The sequence below is a fragment of the Hylobates moloch genome, unplaced genomic scaffold (assembly GCF_009828535.3).
Source record: "Hylobates moloch isolate HMO894 unplaced genomic scaffold, HMol_V3 SCAFFOLD_23, whole genome shotgun sequence".
In the NCBI taxonomy this organism is placed as follows: Eukaryota; Metazoa; Chordata; class Mammalia; order Primates; family Hylobatidae; genus Hylobates; species Hylobates moloch.
In genome coordinates, this window is record NW_026652298.1 from 24,043,776 (window position 1) to 24,068,920 (window position 25,145).

Genomic DNA, 25,145 nt, shown 5'->3' on the forward strand with positions numbered 1-25,145 from the left:
TATGCACTCTTTAGAATTCACTCTGTGGAGCCCACAGCAGGTATTTGTGTGCTTCACGCCTGCACCTCCAACAACTGGTGATGTGCCTGGCCCAGAGTTTGACTGGGTGAGGGGGTGGATAGAGGGATAATGGGTGGACAATGGGTCAATGAAGGGTAGGTGGGAGGATGAGTGCAGGAATGGATGAGGAAATGTGTACAGCAAGAGGCTAGATACATCTGCATGTTTTATCATTTATTATAGAACATCATAATGATCATCGCCATCTTTATTCACGGCACCTTTAGATGCTATAGGAAGGCATTCTTCCAACTCTATCAATAGCTAATTTTTTTTCAAGACAGCATTAAAGTCTTGATCCATGACTACGCCACTTCCCTCAGTGGTACTAAGTCTGCTACTGTGGATGCACAGACCTCCACAGTTTTAGGGGATTAGGCCACCAATCTGATAGCAAACCAGGGCTAAGGGAGTTGAATTGCAGCTGTTTTCTTAGCAATGCAGTTTTCCCCACAAATTATATACTTAAAGATCAATATTTTTTAAATAACCAAATTTTCTACTCATTATCCTATTCATAGTTTACGTAATATTTAGAAAATGACAACTTCATATATTGAAGAATATTATTTTTCAAATCATGGCTTTGGAAATTGAAGGACTAAAGCTACCCAAATCATCCATCTTTTGGCATTGCCACTGGGCACAGGACATTCTTGTTCTTGATTTGATGATGAGTTCAGTTACCAGTATGTGTTTTTCTCCCATTTCTATCTTTATCACTGATAGCAAACATGTGCCTTCTGATCTATACAGCAACCTTATTTTCTGTGCCAACCTAGCCTATTCAGAAAGAGTGTTAGGTGTGTGCTCTTTCATCTAAGCCTCTGAACAATCTCCCCAAGGTCTGTGATACTCTATTTACTTTCATAAAGTGGAAGAGACTGAAAGGTTCATCTTTGGACTGCTGCTCTAATCCCTTATTTCTGGGTCCAATTTGTAACATAATAAATTGTCTCTGAATTGCTTTGCAATTTGCCTGACAGTTCAGTGTCTTCTCTCATTTTTGCTGATTCCGAGTAAGAATTAAAAGAATATTTTTCATGCAAGTTATTTGTAATTGTGATTCCTGACATAGGCCAGACCATTCACTAATCTTTTTATAATCCTATAATATTTGTCTTATAAAAGCTGCCAGAGTCAGCTCTTGGTAGACTCTGCCCTCTGTTTATTATTTGTATTGAACATGTGACTTTACAATGATTATTCAAATTTCTCCTTAATTATGTTCTTGCAGAATGCCCCATTTTCCAGTGAAAATGGGAAATGGAAGATTGAGGTAAAGGACTGCTTGACAATTATATGGTGAAATAAGTTAGAGTGAATTATTCTTTGTTACATACTAGCTAGAAAATTAAAGCAGAACAGAATTACTCAGTAGAATCCCTTCTCAAGACAAAGAATCATCAAATATTCCATAATTTCTCTCTAAAATGCCGTGCTTCAAGCCATTTTAAGTAGTTACTCTTTTTATCTATAACCTCCCTCTTTCACTGAAGAAAACTAAACCCCTCCCCACCTTTGCCTGAAACAGCCAGCCTACATCAGTGTGATGAAGCACAGCAACAAACATAATCCTCGCTGGGTTGCCATCTGCACTGGAGTAATATGAGGCGTGGCTGTGAAATTCACAGTCAGGCTTCCCAGTTTCCCAGTGAGGTTTGTGCATACGGGAAGACTTGGCATACTCTGTCATCCCGCTGTGCTAAACTGGTTTAACTTGTGTGCCTCACATTTCCCAACAGAGGAGAAATTTTGTCTGTAGTGCTAACACATTATTTGCCTTGCACAATATGCCACTTGTGAATTTGCCTTAGATTATTGGGGAAAATAAATGAATATGCCTCATGATATTTACCAGATGCCTAGTATTGAGTCATGCGCAGACCTATTGAGGTGTTATGCGTGTGTGTGTGTGTGTGTGTGTGTGTGTGTGTGTGTGTGTGTGTGTGTGTATGTCTGTGTCTGTGTCTGCTTGCCTGTGCATTGGGGAGGTTCTGATTCATTCTAGGAATGTGTTTAATACAGAATGTTTTAGTTTCTTTATATTTGTATAATTAAAGTTGCAAAAACCTGGAACTAATATTACTTAAGGAATAACTCCAACTCTGAAATTCCAAATATTAACATTCTATTTCATTTGTATAAGTTAAATTATTTTGAATCTGGCTAATCTCACACCTATGTAGAGTGTGAATTTCTATTATTATTCCTTCTGTGCCTCTTATTACCAAGGATAATTAAGATTTGACATTTTTGACAGCTAATAAAATAGACTTAATATCCAATACTGAGAAAAATTCATTATAAGCCACTCTGATCTCATTGCTTCATTTATGTAAACATTCCATTAAATATAACTTGAAAAAAAGAACGAGCATATTTCAACAGTAGCTAACTGATCAGTCTATAATGAACACTAAGCTCTCCATGTAAACTGGATTTAAGGTGTGTTACCCATCAGTTAATGAGATATTTGTGTCTTATATTATAGACTTTTACGTAAAACCAATTATATTTTCCACATTAGCCCCCCACTGCAAAAGTTTCTCAACCCCGGCGCTATTAATATTTTGGGCTGGATAGTTCTTTTTTGTAAGGAGCTGTTCTGTGAGTTGTAGGGTGTTTAGCAGCATCCCTGGCCTCTACCCTCTAGATGTCAGCAGCAGCCCCCAAGGTATGACAACCTAAAGGTCTCCAGACATTGCCAGATATCTGCAGGGAGCAAAGAGGGGCAAAATCAGCTCTATTTAAGACCTACTGATACATGGGAATTTAAGGACTTTCATTTACATTTTTTAATTTCTTCATATATTTTCAGAAATTGTATCTTAGTGTAAAAAAACAAACAAAAAACAACAAATAAGAAAATTTTTAACCCCTCACATGCAATATTGAGGTAGAATCATAATGGGAAACTTCTTTTTAATTTATAAGATTTGGGGGCTGGGGAGTGGCAGATTTTTCTTATCTTCAAAACTTGTCAGAGGAACCAAATTATGTTGTAAGACCTGAAGGCTCTTGCTTTATCTCTTCCCTAAATATTTTTCTGATGATCATTATAGCATCTGCCACCTTTTTCTGAAATGTTCACAGGTGTTATAGCAGCTCCTGGAATGCCCAGTGGGATTGCCCAGTGTCCTCTGAGCAGTTCCAAGGGAGCTCTCTCCACGACAAGGACCATCAGGTCATTTGGTCAAGGGGTGACCATAGCAACTAAGGCATAGAGCAACTCAGGAACTCTTTGGGGGCTCCGTTCCTGTTAAAACTTTCAGTCCAGCACCCTCAACTTCTATTATGGTCATATTGGTTCAGCAAGTGAGATTCACTGGAGATCTTTAAATCATCAGAACAGATTGCTCCAGGAGACTTGGTATGCCAACTACAACATTGAAGAGTTGGGATATTCAGTTCTTGTGTATGAACACTTAGCACATGTCCACTGGGCCAGTTAATGGGGACTCAAGAATGAATATGATATCGTCCCCACCTTCAAGGGGTTTATGGGGTGTGAAACACTAGTAATAGTAATAGTTTTTTCTCTGCTTAAAGGACATCACAGTAGGACAAGGAGTAATTTTTTTCCCCAAAATAGATGATCGGCCCACAATAAGAAATGTGAATGCTTGGATTGTTTTATATATCGCTGAGTCTAAATAACTTTGCAAAGGATTTAAATAGAAGCCTTCTCTAATTCTTCAGACTCACTTATCATTTAGTATTCCCTACCAGTTCCTTGCAGCCTGCTTTACAAGCAAATATTGAGAGACATCCAGAAAAAATAACCACGTGAAAAAGAGGCATTGAATAAAAACCAGCCGGATTGCCTAGAAGCCCCTACAAGCTGGTGTTTTCTTATGTGACAATGATTTGTTGAAAACAGGCAAATCTACAGTCTTCCACTTGAAATTATAGCCACACTGCAAAAAAAAGAAAGAAAGAAATTATAGCCACACCGAAGTACATTTATCTTGGTCCAGAGGGAGCTGGCATATCCTGACATATAATAGTGCCTTCATGAAGTTTAAGTTATAGCTATTAAGAGGATGTCCAAAGTCCTGATGAAACATTAATGAGGATGTGAAAAAGTCAGTAAAAACTAGGACTATTTTTATGCATTGAGAAGTGAAGCCACAGACTAGAGAGCTAGGATTTTATGGTGCAGAGAAATGGATTCTTCACATCAAATGAAAAAAAGGAGTAGCATTAAATTATTTGTGACACAGACATTTTATTTCATACTAGGATTGTGTGTTATAATGAAACCACTTAAAATCTGTTCAAAATATTGTTGAGTTTTAAAATTCAACTAGCTTACTGTACCAATAAGCATCACACATTTGTTTTTTGTCACGATTAATATGTGATATTTGTTTTCAGGGCTTTTAATGATCACAGATAGCAAGCAAGCATGCTGCTTACCCCTTGAAAGGGCCTCACTCTGTCACCCAGGCTGGAGTGCAGTGACCCTTTAAGGCTCACTACAGCCTCAAACTCCTGGGTTCAAGTGATCGTCAGCCTCCCAGTGGTCTTTGTAGACAGGCTGGTGGAGTCTCATGGCACAGAAGATTAATTAAATGATGTCTTTCAATTTTACTGTCTGTATTCCATCAAAAAATAAAAATAAAATAAAATAAAATTCAACTAGCTATCCATTGTATGAGCTCCTTAAGAAGCCCAAGGCAAGAGAATTGTGTGAGTCTAATACTGTGCAGTATAGAGCCAGCTCTGAGCACCCACCACATGCATTTGTTTCTTGTTTGAGGGTTTGGTTATGGACTTGGACTTAGTTGGCTGCCTCTGTGTGTGATGGTGCTAAACCTGAAGACAGGTTGAGTCACACCTCTAGAATTTTAGGTAGAACCACTGCTGTCATAGCCCAGAAAAACTGATATAGGTGCCTAAAGTTTGTTCAAAGAATTTTAAACTCTTTGAACAGGAACTCCCACTAAGAAACACACTGTGACCCATTATATATTTTATATATGTACATTATACATTATAAATATGTTTATCACACAAATTTCATGAAATGATACTTATGCTTACCCTTATTACTTAGGTTGCACTTAAATATTTTTATCACTATCTCATTTTTTAAAATGCTCTTTACTGTTTATAGCTACTAAACTAAATTTTGCAACCCATAGATTGAAAAGCACCAGCCTAAGTGGTCTTCCTATGTCCACTGATGGGTAACTATGGCATCACTTTAAACAGAGGCAAATACATGAAATGGTGCCATATTTTCACCTACCAGTTGATGCAGGATGACATTGTAAATCCTGTGGTTTATTTGGTACACTAGTTTGCTGCCAAAATGACATTTCCCTAAATTGCATTTGTTAAGGACACTGCCAATACTTCTTTATCATATCAAAGGCTCTAAGAAAATCAGTTATTGCTAAATAAATAAACATGCTTTAGTCCTTGACATCAAATTTGCATGAAATGTCAATAGCAATTTGCCTTACAGAAATCTGAACAAAAATGAATCAGTGCATACTTTCTAACTCTATTAGATTTTGTGTCATCTCAACAATGTACTTATGTTGTGTGTCTTTTTAAACAAATACTTTAAAATTCACATATTGCTTGGAGTGATAGTAATATTTTTCTTTACTACCTTGCTTTTTGAGGCAGTGGTTCCTAAAGTTTTAGGGCCAAGACCTATTTGAAATTCTGATGAAATCTATGGCCCATCTCCTAAAAATGAGCACTGTTTTGATTCCATAAACCCTCATTTGAGCACCCTTACCCTGGGTAGAGGTCACTGTTTCTGTCATCTCCCCAGAGCTCAGTTAGCAGCTTGTATAACTAGCTCCTACTGAAAGGAAGCATTATATTCCATTCTATTGATATCTAAACCACCAGCTCCTTATTTTGTTCTACAAGTGTCCCTTTCACGTTTACTTATTTAGCAGTAATATCTACTGGATTGGGACTAGAGCTAATCTTGGAAATGACCCCATTAGTCCTGTGTTTGTCAACACATTAACCTAATTTAGCGCTGCTGTGGGGTAGCAGTTAGTAAATACAGATTGCAGACAGTACCCTAGAGGTGTTTGAAGCTGTTTCCAAAGTCCCCACATCATGAATGGGACATGGCACAGCATCTCTTTTTAAAAACAAGTTAACTAAAATATTCACTGGATTATAAGAAATCAGTGTAAGTTTTGATAAATATCACATAAAACACTCAACCATGAGCTGAAAAGCCAACGGAATCTCATGTTAAGCTCTCTAAACCACCTGAGACAAACACCACTGCCACCTCTTGGTAACATAGCTTAATTGCAGGTTCAAGTTTTTGGAGGGATAATAAACCTATATTAAATATAGAGACTATAATTTTTACATTGTAAAATAATAGAAAATATATGTTTGTTGATATGCTGGGATAGGGAGAAAGCATGTGTTGTTAGAGTTTGCTTTGGCTCTGCCCTTTGCGTCTCACATGAGCTGTCCACACCCTGATTTCATGTATTCTCTGTACCTCTTGGCAGGATTGGAGGAGCCATACCCACTGTGTTCTCGTACTTTGCTGAAGTGCTGGCCCGGGAAAAGCGGGGCGAACACCTGAGCTGGCTCTGCATGTTCTGGATGATTGGTGGCATCTATGCCTCTGCCATGGCCTGGGCCATCATCCCCCACTACGGTAAGAGGCTGGCCTTGCACCAGCTGGGCAGTCACTTCATTTTGCTTCAGGCTTCATTCCCATCTTCTTCCTCTCTTCTAAGGGCTAGTTTGAGAAAAACTACTCATCATCATGTTTCTCCCTTTCATAGTGTCCAGGAGTTTTTCCCCTCTGTGTAGAGATCTGTATAAAGTAAGACTGTATCAAATGCTCTTCTGGTTATATGAATGTAATGGGGGGAAAAATATTTTCCTCTACTATGCTTTCACAACATTTCTGGTCACCAAAATGTGTGGGGTGTTTTCTCCCACTGACTAATTCTCCAATAGCTGGGTGTGCTACAATTTAACTCAATTCCGACACTGTGTTACTTGGGGTTAGAGTCAAATGGCACAGATTAAGGGCTCAGTCCCACAAGACTGCCCCCCATTTCAGAGGCCAATTGTTAGTCCAGGCCTCCAGAACTTCTGACTGACCAGCTATAAATGGGAGGTTCCTATACCCCCCACCCTCAGGTTTGATCATTTGCTAGAATGGCTCACAGAACTCAGGGAAACGAGTCTCATTCACCAGTTTATGGCAAAGGATGTAGATGAATGGCCAGGTGAAGAGAAACACAGGGCAAGGTATGTGGGAAGAGGTAAGGGGCTTCCATGACTTCTCCGCCTCACCACCCTCCCAGTACCTCCACATGTTCAACAACCCAAAAGCTCTCCAAACTCCATAGCTCAGGGATTTTTATAGAGGTTTCTATAGGCATGATTGATTAGGTATGATTGATTATTAACTCAATCCCCAGCTCCTCTCCCCTTCCTGGAGGATGGGGGTGGAGCTGAAAGCTCCAAGCTTATGATCATGTCTTGGTCTTTCTGGTGACCAGTCCCACTCAGGAGCCCACCAACAGTTGTCTCATTAGAACAAAAGATGCTCCCATTACCCAGGAAATTCCCAGGAATTAGGAGCTCTGTGTCAGGAACCATGAATGACGACCAACACATATGTTTCTTATTATAATCACAGCATCATAGTGTACGATTGCGTTTTACTGTGTTTAAAGTAATCTCTTTCATTTGTTTTCTCTGTGCTATCAATGCTGGGGGTTCCTCTCCCCTCTGCCTCTCCTATCCTAGGTGGAGGTGGGAGGATGCACGGATCGGCAGCAGCATATAAGACAACATGACTTGTAGTTGTTCTTGGGACTGCCATACATATCAGACACACAGAAGCACCTTTGCTCAACTCCTGTGGGCTCAGTCCAAAGCTCAGCTCCACATCAGCCCCACCTCTTTTGGCAACTCAGAACTGGAATGGGAGCAGGAAAACTCCTGTTGTATGGTCTGTTGAACTGCAGAACTTTAGAGGTGACTCCACCTGTCCACACTCCCAGATCCCCTCCTCAGTTTCTCCTAAGCTCTTACTGTTTCTGCCACCTCAGAAACCTGTACAGGTTGCATGTTTCTGAGCAATACCCCTCAGAAGCCAAAAGCTCCAAGTTGCTTCATCTACAAGCAGTGAAATGCATGGAAAGGTCAATTGAATCCAGAAATCAAATTCAATATATCAGGAAAGGGGAGAGAAGTGTTCTGGTTGCGTGGGTGTGTGTGTGTGTGTACATGCACACATACATATGCACATGTGCCCAAACAGGCTAAAGTTTGCAAAATAGGAATACTGTATAAATTAAAACCACATGACTTCAGAAACTCACTCTCTGCTCTAATCTAAAAAATTAGATTTCAAAAACTCATTCTTTGATCGTTTTTTATTTCTCTGCTTTTGTTTTAGAACAGGGTCATATTTCATTATAAAACACAGTTCTGTTAGGGAACAACCTTGGCAAAGTTGACTCATGGCTAAAATCAGACATAGACTTTAGTATTTAGATGTATGTAATTTGTTTTTTTAACTGAGTTTTAACATGCTGAGTTACAAAATCATGTCACACACTTTCTTTTGATGAACCTGAAAAGTTACATGAAAACTGAAGTCATATTTAACAACAACAAAAGCAAGATATAAAGAATTGGTTACTTGGCCTGAAGAGAACTTTTTTTTGCTGAACATTTACGTTGAGTTCAGGGTGCCAAGCTCGAGTGTTGGGTTTTTCATTTTTAAACTCTTTGGTCACTTCTGGGCCAGAGATGCCCTCATACAGGCAGGTCCCCATATCCACCATGAGGCTTGTCTTCTGCCACCATCCAAGGAATTCAATATATTTTTTTTAATTTGAGATCTCAGGACCTCAGCCACCCTCAGAAGCTTCCTTGGTAGAGCAGCGTCTAACTCATGCCCACTCAACTCACTGATTCAAGTGGAAAAGCCACTCAGGAATTGCTTTATAGGAACTATGTTTAAGAAGGTGAATAGGAAATTCAGAGTCCAGCTTTACCCATCATTGCTCCAGAGCCACTGCTAGTCTATCCATTCATACTCTTTGTGCATATTCAAATAAGGGCTGCTCCAGGTAAGTAGACGGAAGTGCTGCCCCACTTATCATCTCTGCCAACTACTCACAGAGGGCTCAACCTGGCAAATGTATGCAGCAGCTGAAGTGCTTCTCTTTTCTCTCTCTCTCTCTTTTGCTGTTTTTTTTTTTGTTTTGTTTTTTGTTTTATACCTTCTTAGCCGGCCTTCAGGCCAGCCTTGTTCTCTTTTCAGCCTCTGATGAGAGCATTGCTCCTTGGCTCTGGCTGAGCTTGCTCTCTGGAGCTCCTTGTCTCCCTGGTTAATGGCTGTCTCTTTCCTGGTCCTCCATTCCCACCATATCACTCAGAATTTCACCTGCTGGCCTTCTTAAACTCGTAACTCACACTGGCTTCTGCAGCCTACGTGTGTCCACCAAGCCCGGGCATGCCTGTTTTTATTTTTAGGTTTTTCTTCTCACTAGGGATTCAGTTCCTCCGACTCTGCCTTTCACACATCCCTGCCCTTGAACTCTGGATGGTTCCAGATTTTCTCTCCTGCCTTGCCACCGGTCAGTCAGTGGCCAACCCACAAAGAATAAGCATGATGTCCACCTTCCTTTTTCCAAACTACACTTAAGATACTTCTTGTTTATAGCTACAAGGGCTAATTAATTCATATATAGCTAGAATGAGGGAAAGTTGGGAATCATAAACAATGCATGAAAAGTTACAAAAACAATGACGACACAACAAAATTAAATATCAGAGGCTGACATCAACTTTTATGTGGACAACACCTTGAGAAATAATGACCTGGTTAGGAAATGAGTAATGTAAATATGAAAACCTTAGGCCCATGCTTTACTAAAGGCTTTCCATGGCCAGAGGTGTGGCAAAAAAACATATAGTTTATTCAGTTCTGTCCGCAAATTAAAATTAACAATGAAAAGCTTTAAAAATAACTTTGCTGAGGTCATTGTTATACTCTTGCAGTTTGAAGAGTTTTAATTTTTGTTTTAAAGTTTAATTTTTAAAATCCTGTGCTGAGGCTTCTGGAGTGCTAATGACATTCTATATCTTGAGCTGGGGGGAGGTTTTTAATGAATTTTTGAATTGTAAAATTCATTCAACTGAGTGCTTAAGATTTGTGTGTGTTACTATGTGAATGTTACACCTTTTCACAAACACTTTTTAGTAAGTTTACCACCTCCCCCATATCCCGAAAACACTCATGCTTGGATTTTACCCCACATCAATCAAATCGGATTCTCTGGACAAGAGACACAGCATTGAGAGTTTTTATTCTTATTTTTTTCAGCTTTATTGAGGTATGATTGACAAGTAAAAATTATATACATTTAATGTGTACAACTTGAAGGTTTGATATATGTGTACATTGTGAAATGATTACCACAATCGAACTAATTAACATCTTTCGTGTATGTATGGTGAGAACACTTACTCTCAGCAAGTTTCAAGTATACAATACAGTACGATATTATTAACTATAGTTACCATGCTGAATATTAGATCTCCAGAACTTATCATCTTATAACCAAAAGTTTATGCCCTTTGATCAACATCTCCCCCCATCCCTCAGCTCCTGGTAACCACTCTTAACTACTCTCTGTTTCTGTAAGTTCAACTTTTCAGATTTCACATATCGGTGAGTTTGTGCAATATTTGTCTTTTCATGTCTGGCCTATTTCACTTACGTAATGCCTTCCAGGTTCATTCATGATGTGGCAAAGGGAAGGATTTCTTTCTTTTTAAAGGCTGAACAATATTCCAATATGTGCATATATGTGTGTGTGTGTGTATGTATGTACATAAGTATACACATACAGTTTTAAAGTTTTACTGTTTTTACAGTTTTATAGTTCTGAACTTACAGTTAAGTCTTTAATCCATTTTAAGTTTATTTTTATCTATGGTGCAAAAGGAGGTTCCAATTTCATTCTTTTGCATATGAATATCCAGCTTTCCCAACACCATTTATTGAAGAGACTATCCTTTCCTTATGAGGTGCTCTTGGTGCCTTTATCAAAGATCAGTTGACTGTATAAGCATGGGCTTATTTCTGGGCTCTCTGTTCTGTTCCATTGGTCTATGTATCTGTGTTTATGCCAATACTATACTATTTCAATTACCATAGCTTTGTAATATAATTTGAAATCAGGAAGTCTCCAGCTTTGTTCTTTTTGCTCAAGATTGCTTTAGCTATTCAGGGTCTTTTGTTGTTCCATACAGATTTTAAGATTGTTTCTTCTATTTCTGTGAGAAATGACATTGGAACTTTGATAGGGATTACATTGACTCTGTAGATCTGTTTGAGTAGCATTGACATTTTGACAATATAATTCTTTCAATCCATGAATACGATATATCTTGCCATTTATTTACCATCTTCAATTTCTTTCATCAGAGTTTTATACTTTTCAACATACAGATCTTTTACTTTCTTTGTTAAATTTATTCCTAGTTTATTCTTTTTGATGCTATTGTAAGTAGGATTGTTTTAATAATTTCTTTTTCAAATACTTCATTATTACTGTGTAGAAACACAACTAATTTTTGTCTCTTGATTTTGTATACTGTCACGTTGCTGAACTCATGTATTCTAACATTTTTTGGTGACGTCTTTAGAATTTTCTATATATAAGATCATGTCATCTGCAGAGACATACTCTTGTTTTACTTCTTTCTTTCTGATTTTGATTCCCTTTATTTCTTTTCTTGCCTAATTGCTCTGCCTAGGACTTTCAGTACTATCCTGAATAGAAATGTTAAGAGTCTTCCTGGTCTTAGAGGGAAAGCTTTTAGCTTTTCACCATTGAGTATGTTAGCTGGGAGCTTGTCATGGATAGCCTTGATTATGTTAAGGTACATCAATAGTTTTTAAAGCTTCTGGGTGGTTCTAATGTGCAGCCAAGTTTGAGATTCGTCAGCTTCCTGTCCATGGAAGGCCCAATGAGTGAACTCAGAAGTTTGTTTTTCTGCTGGGCCCCTAGAACTTGATGGTATGTTTTGGGTGGGAGTGGGGGGTTGTGAATGAGAATAAGGAGAACAGTGAGCCTGATCTGTTCAGTGTTTGAGTTTCCATATTGTTGGTTTCATCCACGCAAAAACACTTTCCTGTCCATCTGGTTTAGAATCACACTTAAAAAGTAACTTTGACATCTAGATATCTCTTCTTTTCAATGATACATCTTTTAAGTTTACCTAAAATAGACAAGGGGCTAAAAGTCTATCCACTTTCCCTGAAGCCTCTGAAAAAACTAAAGGCTTATATCTCTCCTCTGAAATCTGCATTGTATAAATGATGCCACAGTCCACAGAAACAAGAGCGGGTCCGCCCCTGCTGCTCTGTCGTCTTTCACTGAGGAGGCCTTTGAGTGCCCAGCACTCCCTATGCATTTAGTTTGCACCCTGCAGGGAATGAACACAGGAGTGTAATAAGGTGACTCAGAGCCTTCTCATGTTAGTAACGGGCTTTGCTCTGGAGAGAAGGAATGGATAATTGGCATCCACATTGCAAGTGTATTTCAAATGATACATAACACACAGGCTCATGGACAGAGGTGTTCGCTGTTTCTGGGTGTCGCTGTTTAGTAATTAGGGCAGAGCAGTCAGTGCACAAAGCCTGAGCCTGATGTTATGAGACTGGAATTCTGGCCCCTGACAAGCCTCTGATGCAAAATAGACCTTGAGTGGGTCACTAAGGATTCTGGAAGGAAATCTGGAAGGATTCTTGTGAAGTTAGACACTGGAATAGGGGATTGGATTGCTCTAAGGGCTGGTGAGTTAAGACATGCGCTGTGGCCAGGAGTTTTTGGTGGACAGTGGAGTCCACCCAGTCTGCTGAGACCTAGCTTTTGTACCAGTGTGGAATAATGATGGTGCTTTCTCTTCGTATCACTGCTGTCAGAGTTGAAATTTTCCCTGGAGACAGATGGTTGCTAACATCTGAAGGTTCCCAACATGAATGGACCTCACCCAGTGCTGACAAGACCTTAGGAGGCAGAGCACTTGGCTGTGGTCACACCAGCACCTTCCCTGCCGCCACTCCATTCGGGAACTTCTGGGCTGTCTGTGTCTCCCCCATGGCAAAGAGCAGTCCACTAGAGCAAGGGAGGAGGAAGAGCAGCAAACCCAGAAGAAAATGCCCTTGCCTCAAAAATCAGGTGCCTGTAACAGCTGAAAATAGGTATTTAGAGTTGGCTTGGCTGGGTGCAGGGCCTCACACCTGTAAACCCAGTGCTTTGGGAGGCCGAGGCAGGAGAATTGCCTAAAGCCAGGAGTTTGAGAAAATTTGGCTCTTCTTGACCCAACAACCATTCTCAAGCCTAGGCCTTCTGACCCATAGTGGGAATTGGCTACTGGTTCGGAAATAAATAAGCAGTGTCTTCAAGAACAGATAGGTCAGGTGTAAAGGTTCTCTTTCAGCCTTCCTGCCCTTCCTTTCTCTCTCCACACTCTGTAATAATCAGGACACATCAGCATTTAATGGAAGCCCCAGTGCCTCAGGGGAAATGGGAACAGATTGCTGAATCACAGGCACTTTCCACGTTGGCTGAGAGCTTTCATTAGGCCCAGGCTTTGGAGTTGCTGCTGGACTGCAGCACTGTCCGCTCCATTAAACCCTCCGTCATCATTTTCCCTTTTAAATTCATGTGCGCATCAGATGAGGTGTTCTCCCCTGCTGTGTGCATTACAGTGTGTAGCAAAGACGTTCAATTAGCTAAATGGGAAAGTTCTCGTTTTAGCACGAAAGGCCACAGCTCTGAAAGCCCACAGCACGCTGGGCCTCATCTAGCCCCCAGAATAGCCCCATGACCTCTATCTGGCCAGCCCTTCACTGCAGATGTTGTAGGGCCAAACTTGGGGCTCCCATAAACATCAGACTTACCCCACCCTACCTCTCCAGCCATGATGAGGTGTCCAGGCTTAAAAATACATATATTCCCAAGGTTGTCCAAATTACCGAAACGTCCCTACTTCCTTTGGCTGGCAGGAGAGGCAATAGCTATCTAATTGAAGAAGGAAGCAGAGAAGGATTCCGGATTCCTCAACCAGACAGATATTCAACAAGAAGGAAGAAGAAAGACAGCTTCCTTATTCACAAGAAGGAAGGCACTGTGGTCAAGGGAAAGAGGTGTAAAGTGAGAGGTATTTTGAGTCTCAGACCTGCTACTTCTGTGAGCTCTGTCAAAGCTTTTCAGTCTGATCCAGCCCAATCTCCTAGTCAGCATTGTGGTAAGGATTAAGCAAAATAATCTTGTTAGAATACCCAGGGCGTATTTGATGCTCAAAAATGGTAGCTATTATTGCTATCAGGTCATCCTACATGGGATACCCAGATTGTCAGAGCAGCCCGAATGTGAGCTACCTGAAAAAAGAGGGAGAAGGAACTAAAAAGCATAAACTCTTGCCTAAAGTTTGAGATTAGAGAAGTCAGAGGAAAGAAAAAAAAAAAGGATAGAAGCTAAGATAAGGAGAGAGAACCAAGGTATTAAAGCAATACTGTAAAATCTTGATGACTTTGTACCAAATAAATCGGAATCCTCCATTTGTCTGTTGGGTAATTTAATATTCAAGGGGCATGCACTATATAAAGACCCATTTTCAAGGCCATGGTGCCATCATTCCCAGATAGAAATAACGAGAGTCTGACAACTCTAACCTGCCAGCATCAACTACCAGCTGATTCTGCGGGTTATATGGGCAGCACCAGAGCCAAGCTCTATCACAGCATCAAGATGTCAGAGACCCTGGAGACAGGCAGTCAGTGCAGTCGTTAACAACATGGGCTTAGAGCGAAGGCCCTGCTTCCAAGCCACCTCTGCCCTCTCTAGCTTTGTCATCTTTAGGACAGTTACCTAGGCTCTCTGGTCCTCTGTTTCCTCATCTATAAAACAGGGATAATAATAGGATGACCTAATATAATTGCTGTGCAATCCCATTACTGGGTATATACCCAAAGGATTGTAAATCATTCTACCACAAAGACACATGCACATGTATGTTTATTGCAGCGCTATTTATAATAGCAAAGACTTAGAACTCACCCAAATGCACATCAATGATAGACTAGGTAAAGAAAATGTGGCATATATACAACATGGAATACTATGCAGCCATAAAAAATAATGAGTTCATGTCCTTTGCAGGGGCATCGATGAAGCTAGAAACCATCATTCTCGGCAAACTAACACAGGAACAGAAAACCAAATACCACATGTTCTCAATCATAAGTGGGAGTTGAACAATGAGAACACATGGACACAGGGAGGGGAACATCATACACCAGGGCCTGTTGGTTGAGGTAGGCAAGGGGAGGGAGAGCATTAGGACAAATACCTAACGCATGTGGGGCCTTAAACCTAGATGATGGGTTGATAGGTGCAGCAAATCACCATGTCATATGTATACCTATGTAACAAACCTGTACATTCTGCACACATATCCCAGAACTCAAAGTAAAATTTAAAAAAATACAATTGCTATATTAAAGGATGGCATACAAAAAGTGGTTACTTTGCACAGTGCCTGGCACAAATGTTCATTAAGTGTAGTCTCGTATTTTCATATTTCGGACTGAAGTTTGGGTCAGGGAGGAAGAATTAAAAAGAGGAATATTTAAAAGATTGTACTCACCTTTTCCTAACCATGTTTTCTCAATGGTTCACCTGTCATTTGAAGTTGTGGAGATGGATAAGAAAGATTCGAGGTACAGGAACAGAACTTGTAAGGCATGTCAAAGTGTCCTGTGCTCATTACTGTAGGGTGTCAGGGAAGGCCTCACATGATAACTGGGGTTCCTCTCAGCAGCCCAGCCAGGACAGACAGGTGCCAGGTGGCCCAGAGCCCTGCCCTCTCATCTTTGCCATATTTCACTGAGTGTTACAGCCCTGATGATTTTATGCTCAAGAGTCAGAGTAAGACATGACAGAGGGAAGTGAATTGGTAAATTGAAGTCTACCAGTATTATTTCTTAATTTGTTAATTTAATTTGTTAATTTTAGGATCGATCTTATATTTTATCTCAACGAAAGAACCCTTGGCTTCCAATTTCCTTCAGTGATGGTTCACTTTTCCCCATGCCGTAATAAGATGCATCAGTCAAAGAAACAATGATGATATAGTCTTTAAGGGCTTCAAAAGTGGATGTGAAATTTAAAAAAAATTGTCATGTGTTTAAGTGCATGGCCATTTCTTTGAATGCATCTGTTTCACTGTTCATGGCACCCAGAAGCGAGTGTTTGGAAAGTCTCACGTGCTGAAACATGGCCACAAGCCAGCTCTCCCAGCCCAGCCTCCCGTCTCTCTCCCCATCCTCTTTGTTTAATAGGGGTAATATGGAGCCTGTAGGGAAGGCACCTATCAGCTAGGATGCAGATAGTCCCCACAGACCCAAAAGACATCTATTCAGTTTCTTGAGGGATTGAGAGTTATACACAGATCTGGGAAACACTTTTCAACATTCTCACACTGACCTTCGAGGTTTGTATAGTGAACTCAGAGGAGCTGCCTCCCCTACTGTAAATTAAGCCAATTGTCATGGAATTGAAGTCTGAACTCTTCCATTCAAGCTCACCAGAAAAGGAAGGGAAGTCAGGCATTTACTGAGAGCTTTCTGTGTCCCAGGCATTGTACCAGGTGTGTTATCTCATGCACCTGATCTTAAAATGGGGAAATGGGCTTTAAAATATGGCAGTTTCCTGCTCTGGTGCTCGTGTGAAGAACTGTATGTTCCTATGCTGATAGCACTGCAGGTGACCCTGTCAACCTGGGGTTTGTGACCATACATCCCTCTGGTAAGTGGGTGAAGCCCACAGACCTCTTCCCAAAATAATGTTTTTATATACATGAAGTGAAATAAATAGGATTATAAATGAAATCAATTGTTTCAAAATAGTATTATCAAAATGTATTAGCATATTAAGTAACGACATCTAATGACAGGGCTAGTAGCTACCACAATTTTGAAGTAGATACAAGTGTGGAAGCTGGCAATCAACTAGTGCATTCTTCTGAATCCTAAGAAACCACTGGACTACAAATTCTATCCAGAATCCATTTCTTCACTTTAGTTAAAAATTAGAATTGACAGCCAGGTGCAGTGGCTCATGCCTGTAATCCCAGCACTTTGGGAGGCCGAGGTGGGTGGATCACCTGAGCTCAGGAGTTCGAGGCCAGCCTGGGCAACATGACAAAACCCCACCTCTACTAAAAATACAAAAATTAGCTGGGCTTGGTGTCGGGTGCCTATAATTCCAGCTACTTGTGAGGCCAAGGCACCAGAATTGCTTGAACCAGGAAGGGACACTGTCTCAAAAAAAAGAAAGAAAAAAAAAAAGAATTGATTAGATAGAAAGGAAAAGCCAAATTAACAAAGGTATAAGCAAGATATAAATTTGTTTTATATCATATGAAAGAAGTCTGGATAGAGGCAGTCTGGGGCTGGTGTAGTAGCTCAGCGATCATCATCAAAGTCCCCAATTCCTTTTTTCTCACTGCTCTTCCATTCTTAGCACATTCCAACTGTGGGGTTGGAATTCTAGGCAGCACAAAGTGGGAAGGATGCATAAAGATATGTCTGTACTCCCAGAAAGAATCTCCCTTGAAGTACCACACAAATCCACTTGAATCTCATTGGCCAGAATTTCAAGACAAAGAAAGTCTTGGAAATGTAGAGTGGCTGTTTATTCCCGGCAGCAGGGAGAATACAAATCAGTGTAGAGTGGATACAGGGAGGCAACTGGCCATCTCTGCTGCACCATTTCATTCTTACTCTGGAAAATCTTTTAGGAATGTTCCTGCATTTCATAATCTAATGTTTAAGTGTGGCCCTTCCATCCATTTTTGGATGCCAGAAACAGAGAACACCTCTGGCTAACTCAACAGGAATTTCTTGGAAGGCTATTGGATAACTCAGGGAATGGTCAGGAAGGCTGGAGAACCAGGCTCAGAAAAGAGCAGAAGACAAAGGAATCCTTCCTTAGATGGCTTACGTGGCCTTCCAGCAAACTCAAAATTTCAGCACTCAGACCCAAAGAAAACACTTACAGTTTAACAAAAATTGGCCCAAATTACACAACTTCAGTTTTAGTGCACCAAGGGGCTTTTAATATTGTTAGATTTTCTTCCTACGTCATGGGGAGTTGCTGTCTTTGCAAGATGCAATCCTTAGGGGCGCCACCTGCTGTTAGTAAATCGTAATTACCCAAGCATGACATTGTGGACAAGTCACCCCAGTGCCCTCATTCAGATAAGTGCTGAGTACACACTAATGTGTGTCAGGAGGAGAATCTGGACCCATTTGAAGGTAGGCATAGTTTGGGCTGCTGTGGCCTTTCTATTTGGTTTCAGAGAATGTAGATACAGGGATCTCAAGATCCTCAAACCAGTGTGACTCCTCTGCAGCATTTCAGAGTGGATTAGACTTCCCTGGTACTCAGATCACAGCTGGCTAGATCCTGGGTCTTCCCCAAACCAAATGTGAATCCGAGCCTTACCAGCAGACTAGATCCCCCTCAAATCCTGGAGACCTTGACATACAGAAGAGACAAAGGCACCCATACCTATGGTAAATAAAAGCAGAAACATTGGTTTTATTTATTGTAGATATAGGTGCCTACTCCAGGAGCTGTTGATGCTGGAGTTTGTCCTGAAAACAAATTGTGAATAAATCGTGAATACATTTTATAGTATTAAAAAATTAGTTTAAAAAATTAGTGGCAATATCAAATGCTGGAAAGGATGCAGAGAAACAGCATCTCTCATGCATTGCTGGTGGAAATGAAAGATAGTTATAGACACTCTGGAAAGTGGTTTGACAGTTTCTTTAAAAACCAAACATACACCTAACATGTCACTCCTGGGCGTTTATCCCAGAGAAATAAAAACTTGTATCCACACAAAAGCATATGCATGGTTATCAATACAACTTTATTTGTAACACCGAAAAGCTGAAAACAACCAAAATGTCCTGCAATACTACAAAATGCTGCTCAGCAATAAGAAAGAAGTGATTGCTATAACAGCATGTGTGGACCTCAAAGGCATTTTGCAGAGTGAAAAGGCCAATCTCAAAAGGCATTTATGTAACATTCTAGAAATGACAAATATAGAGGTGGGAGAACACATTAATTATTGGCAGAGGTTTGGGATGATTGGGGGGTGGGGGACGTATGACTATAAAGGAGTTGCATCTGGGAGAAACTTGCGTTGATGTAATAGTTGAGTGTCTTGGTTTTCAATATGGTTATGTGAATCTACACATGTGATAAAATAAAACAGAACTGTATACACACATTGCACTAATGTCGGTTCCATGCTTTGGATATTGACTATAGTTATGTAAGATTAACCATTGAGGGAAACTAGATGAAGTGTACATGGGATCTCTCTGTACTATCTTTGCAATCTTCTGTGAATCTATAATTAATTCAAAATAAAAAGTAGAAAACAAATGAGTAATGCCTTTCAAAAGGGCAGTCTTACACATATTATCTATTTATTCTAACAATTTTGGGGGGGGAAAACAACAGTAACTATTACTACCCTTTTTTGAATAGAGATCCTCTTGCATAGAAATTTGGTCATTCCCCAGATTGACACAGATAATGGAAGATTAGACATTAGAAGCAATCATCTGAACCTTATTTCTTCAAAACGTTCTTTCTGCATGAAGCAGCTAAGAAACTTCTCCAGAGAGCAACACAGAGTTGGAATGGTGTCTGGGGCATTTTAACTGTCTCTACAGTGTGCATGTGTGGCCCAGATGCCAGCTACTGCTTGTCTGTCCAGGTGATGCTCTCACAGCCCCTTGCCAAGCATTCAGAGACCCAAGCCTTCATCATTTGCCATGAGAAAAACCAGTCACATGCAGAATTTTTTGTTGTTTTAAAAATTATCTTAGGCTGAGGTGGGAGGATTGCTTGAGGCCAGGAGTTGGAGACCAGCGTGGGCAACATATATTCTATAAAAATTTTAAAAATTACCTGGGCATGGTGGCACACACCTGTGCTCCTAGCTATTTGGGAGGCTGAGGCAGGAGGATTGCTTGAGCCTAGGAGTTTGAGGTTACAATGAGCCATGGTCAGGCCACTGCACTCCAGCCTGGGTGACAGAGCAAGACCCTGTCTCTTTATATATATATAAAGATTTCAGAAGACACTGAAGAGATTTTTTACATCACAGGCTTTATAACCCACGTTTGATAAATCCTGATTTGATACTTGTGTTTCCCTCAAAGACAACATAACCTCTCTCTTCTCCTCCCAACACAGCATGCAACTTCTCTAGCTCCTCTCTTCCTCCAGGAATCAACTCCACTGTCACCCCCAACCCCTTATTAGTCAGAGAAATCAAGCTCTTCCAGCTTCTGGCTGCAAACTTGCATACCTGTCTTAATCTGCTCAGGCTGCCATAACAAGATACCACAGACTGGATGGCTTAAACAGCAGAAATTTATTTCTCACAGTTCTGGATGCTTGAAGTTCAAGATTAACATGCCAGCTGAGTTGGCTTCTGGCCACCTTCTTCCTGTGTCTGTACGTGGTGGGGAGGGGGAAGTGGTGGGGGGATGGGTATCTCCCACTTCTGTTTTTATAAGGCCACAGTCCTGTCAGACTAGGGTCCCACCCTTATGAGCTCACTTAACCTTAATTACCTCACAAAGACCCTATCACTTTCAGGCATATTGGGGGTTAAAGCTTCCACAATGAATCTGAGAGACATAATTCAGTCCATAAAACCACCCATTATGATCTTAGCAAACAAAGGGCCCTCTAGCTACTAGAAGGGCTCCACCCTCTGAAGGCACTGGGATTTTGGGGGTTTTTTTCCTGCTGTTTTACTGTTAGCTACCTACTGCAAACCTAACTTGAAACACGGATATCTTTTCTCCCTAAAATAAGGTCTTGTGCTATCATTATGGTTCCATAAGAACTCCCCATCTCATTTTCCTGCACATTTTTATATTCTGCACTAGACAAAATATATATGTGTGTGTATGTGTGTATTTCTTTGAAAATAACTGTCCTGAAAATACCCTTGCTGGGCTGAATTTATCATTAACCTAATTAGATCCTTTATCAAAGGCTTACAATTAACACCATTACCAAGTCTTAGTAACTCACCGCTGTGTTTCTAAATTAACTTTCACCTGTAGGGACATAAAAATCGCCATCATTTTCTAAAATGTTCCTTGTTTGAGTGTCGTAATTGTTCCCCAGATTTCCATGAATAATATTTAAGTGACTTACAGGACAAGAGATACTTAACAATTTTGTGGAAAGGGAGAGAATGCTTCCCTCATATCTTAGGGTACAAGTTGAATAACCTCAAAATCCTTTTCCTTCCATATGTAGAGCGGGGTCCCCAGAAGGAGTACTCCCTTAATTTCCCCAGGTTGTTAAGGTAAAAAATTGTAGAGCGACCCATCTGTTCTTCACAAGCACAGTATTCTTTCATTTGCAAGGATTAAGCCAAACTTTATTTTTTTACATAACCCGCCATCAGAGGCATCGACATTAAATTACCTACCAGTTCCCTAGTCTCTTATGGGCTGATTTTGTGTTTCTATTTTGTTCAGCTGTCTCTGTCAAAATCAAGTTTAGATTTGCCCTGAGTTGCTTTGAGAAGGTCTCAAGAGAATCCAAGGGGACACTGGGTATGGCATCTTAGCCAGTGTGGCCATTCAGCACCACTGGGCCACACTGAGATGTTTCCTATGTGACTAATTTCCTGAGATGTACAATCAACTGCCTAGAGTAGAGCATTAGAAAAATAGATTGCTAAATACCACAGAGTGTGAGGTTGAAAGCTTTACAGGGAATCTAATTATGCAGTGAAGTAATTCCTAGGGATCCTTCTCAACGATGGAAGGGGCTTCTTCTTTGGGAGGTTTCTGATCTTTTATGTAACACTGAGGCATGCTTCCACTTGAGGATAAATTAAATTGCATGATCCACTTCTTCCTCATTCCCATGCTCAGCCCTCAAGGAGCTCTTCAGCTGTGCTGTCTGTCACACCGTGGAATGTATAAGACAAAAGGGAGTTACTTGGGGCTTGGACAGGATACTTGGAAAGAGATTGGAAAACAATGAGCCTGAGAACTGGGTGGCGGGAGATGGCATGGGTCAGCCTTGAGATCTGGTGAAATCAAAGGAGGCAGAGTGTCACGAAAGGAAACAGTATGGGTTAGAACAGAGTGAAGTGGTTACAGTAGATCTTAATCAAACAAACAAAAAAATTGCTTTTGTGTAATCTAGTGGTAGCCAAAGAGATGAGCCATTTAAGCCATTTATGTATTCCATGCCCAGTCTTTTCAATGATTAGTAGCACATCTTAATGAGATGACCAGCATGGGTTAGGCAACTGATTGAGGGCCATGGAACAAATTTATTTTCTCTGTCTGAAGTATCCAACAAACAATTGGATTCAATGGCTTTGCCTCCATTACAGCTAAACAAACTGGGATTGAGCCTTCATTTAAGTTACTTGATGAGAGTATAACACTACATTTTGGGTTTGGCAAATGCTCATTGGGCATCCATCTGTTCCTGGCCCCATGCTGGAAGCCAGAGGTGCTTCCAGGCTAAGGTTGGACTGCGAAGAAATATCTGGTCTGGGGTAACAGCAAAGAGTCCTGAAGATGAAAAGCCTTGCTTCTCATCTTGCCTGTTTCAGCCTATGAGTTCAACGAACCCCTCCCTCAAATACTATAATGGATCTGGGAGTTCAGCCTTGCTGGGGCCACTTGGAATTCCACTCTGTTCTTTAACCCACACTGGTCTTCCTAGTTAGATGGAGGGTACACATTAGCCTGAGGGGTTAGGTGGATGGCTGGGGAGCAGTGGGGCAGAAGGAAAATGAGTTGGGAAGAGTCCCAGGGGTCTTGGCTTGACAATTTAAGACTGAGATGGGCTACTTAAATATCCTAGGAACCAAGCAGGTGGCATGAATAAATGAAGCTGGCAGAAAAGGGAACAGAAGCAAATGAGAAAGCCCATACCCTCTCTAGAGGATTAGCAGCTACTGAGCTGCAGCAGATTCCAGCCATACAGATATTAAAGCCCAGTTTGGCTAGATCTGATTTCCAAAAAAAAGGCAAAATTCTAGATATTTATATGAAGTCTCTCCCATTTTTAATGCTCTAATTCTTATGTATTCTTATGGAGATACAATTTACATATGTGGTAAGTAGAATAATGGTCTCCCAAAGATGTCCATTTGGTAAATATGTTTAGCTTGATGAGAAACTACTAAACTGTTTCTAAAGTCACTCTCCCATAATCCTCCAGTGTTTAAATGTTGGCAGCTAATTCAGGAAGTTTCAAAGCAAGGTATAGGCCTAACAGAACACACGTGCAGGTCAGATGTCAGATGTGTCCCAATGTTAAGGAGAGCTGCACTGGCCAGGAGAGGAAGACACGGGTGATGGGCCTGTGCTGATGGAGAAAGATGTGTCTCTCTGGGAGCCTGAATAGGGGAAGATTCTCAGAATTAGGAGAAAGGCAGGTGGGATGCCCATGATCACTGGCTGTATCTCGCAAGCAGTTGTGTCCTTAAACCAAAGGAAGTTAAGCAGGCCCCACAGGAAAAGAGTTCCAGAGATCAGAGAGAGAAAGAGCTTGGTTTCAGACAGAGATTGGAAGTGATGACAGAAAGGGCCTGCTCAAGGAAAGGAAGGACCTCCGGCGCCTTCCGGGAGGGATGGAAAGACACCAAACATCTGACTGGCAGGCAATGACACCTTACATGAGAAGTACCCTTGGTGATTTATGAAGATTTTCAGAAACATCATCTCATGATGCAGATAAAAGCCAAATTGCATGACAGCCCGTACTGCACAGGGGCTGGCCAGGCAGAAGACCCCACAGTGAACAAGCAGCTGGGCTAGCTCCTTGCAGGAGCACCTTCCCTCTGCCATGTGTGGTCTGTGCTCGAGGATACTCCAGGCCAGGGTACGGTTTCTGTCTTGTAGTGGACAGAGGGTGGGGTTCCACAAAAGTAGAGAAAGAAAAGCTGTAGAAGGGGCATTTCCCCCCTGTCTGGCTCGAAGGTGGTTCTGGAGGCACCAGTAACCCAGGGCCTTCCTAGGGCGTCCTACCACCCTCTCCTTGTGCCTGATACACATCTCTATCTTACAGAATTGTCTTTATAATTGCAATAAAACAATAAATATGTCTCTTTAGAACCCTAGGCAATTTCTGGACTCTTTGAGGCCAGAGCTGAAGTCTTAGTTATCTTTATAAGCTCCGTGGCACTGAACACAATGCGTGAGCCAGACGAGCCCACGGTGAGTGTTTTCGCTGACTTGAGTCACAGAGCCGTGTAATAAACAGGCTACTCGGGGGTGTCAGTCCCCTCCACACATCTGGTTGAGACAGTTCCATCTAGTTCTGATCAGTTTTATTACATAAGCTTGTGCTGTGGGGCTACTGTTTCTTTTGTGAACTGGCACTTCCAAAATGGGTTACCACCCTGGTGGTGGCCCTAGCTGTTGGGCTTGAAGGGGAGGCATTCATTTTGTCCCATCGCAGCTCACTTAGCTGAGACCTCTGTAGGAGCTTACACGCAGGCCAGCAGAATCACAAGTAGTTCTCCCGCCACCCAAGGTTTTGTCATTGCTAAGCTACTGCAAGATTATTGTAATTGAAATGGTTCTCAGGCTTCTGGAGTTCTCTCTCTGTCTCTCTCCCTCTTTCTCTCTCTTTTCTTTTTTTCTAGCCTGTGACTCACATTTTTTTCTAAGGCATTGTATCAGTGGTTGCAGGCTGCTCAAGGGATCCAGACTTTTGCATTTGTTGAACATGTCAGGCATTCATTAAGTACTGCACCATCAGGGAGAATTTCCCTGCTATTAATCGTCGATTCCAGCCAAATCAGATTCACTTGGGTGTTTCTCGAAGAAAAGCCTGTCAGCATGATAATGGTTTGAACAGGCTGAGCTGTATGGTTGAAGTGTGACAGGGCAGAAGACAGGGCAGAAGACCCCAGAATTGGTCTGTAACTCACAGAGGAATCACACA

At 41.1% G+C, this 25,145-nt stretch overlaps 1 protein-coding gene across 2 annotated transcripts in view; it reads left to right on the forward strand.

Annotated features, from left to right (window-relative positions):
• The window catches only part of SV2C (synaptic vesicle glycoprotein 2C), a 565,988-nt gene that overhangs the window by 435,844 nt on the left and 104,999 nt on the right, over positions 1-25,145 (forward strand). For both annotated transcript variants that reach the window (XM_058434087.1, XM_032145005.2), the window contains exon 4: positions 6,567-6,718. In XM_058434087.1, the coding sequence (XP_058290070.1) occupies positions 6,567-6,718 (152 nt within the window). The remainder of the gene's footprint in view (positions 1-6,566; positions 6,719-25,145) is intronic.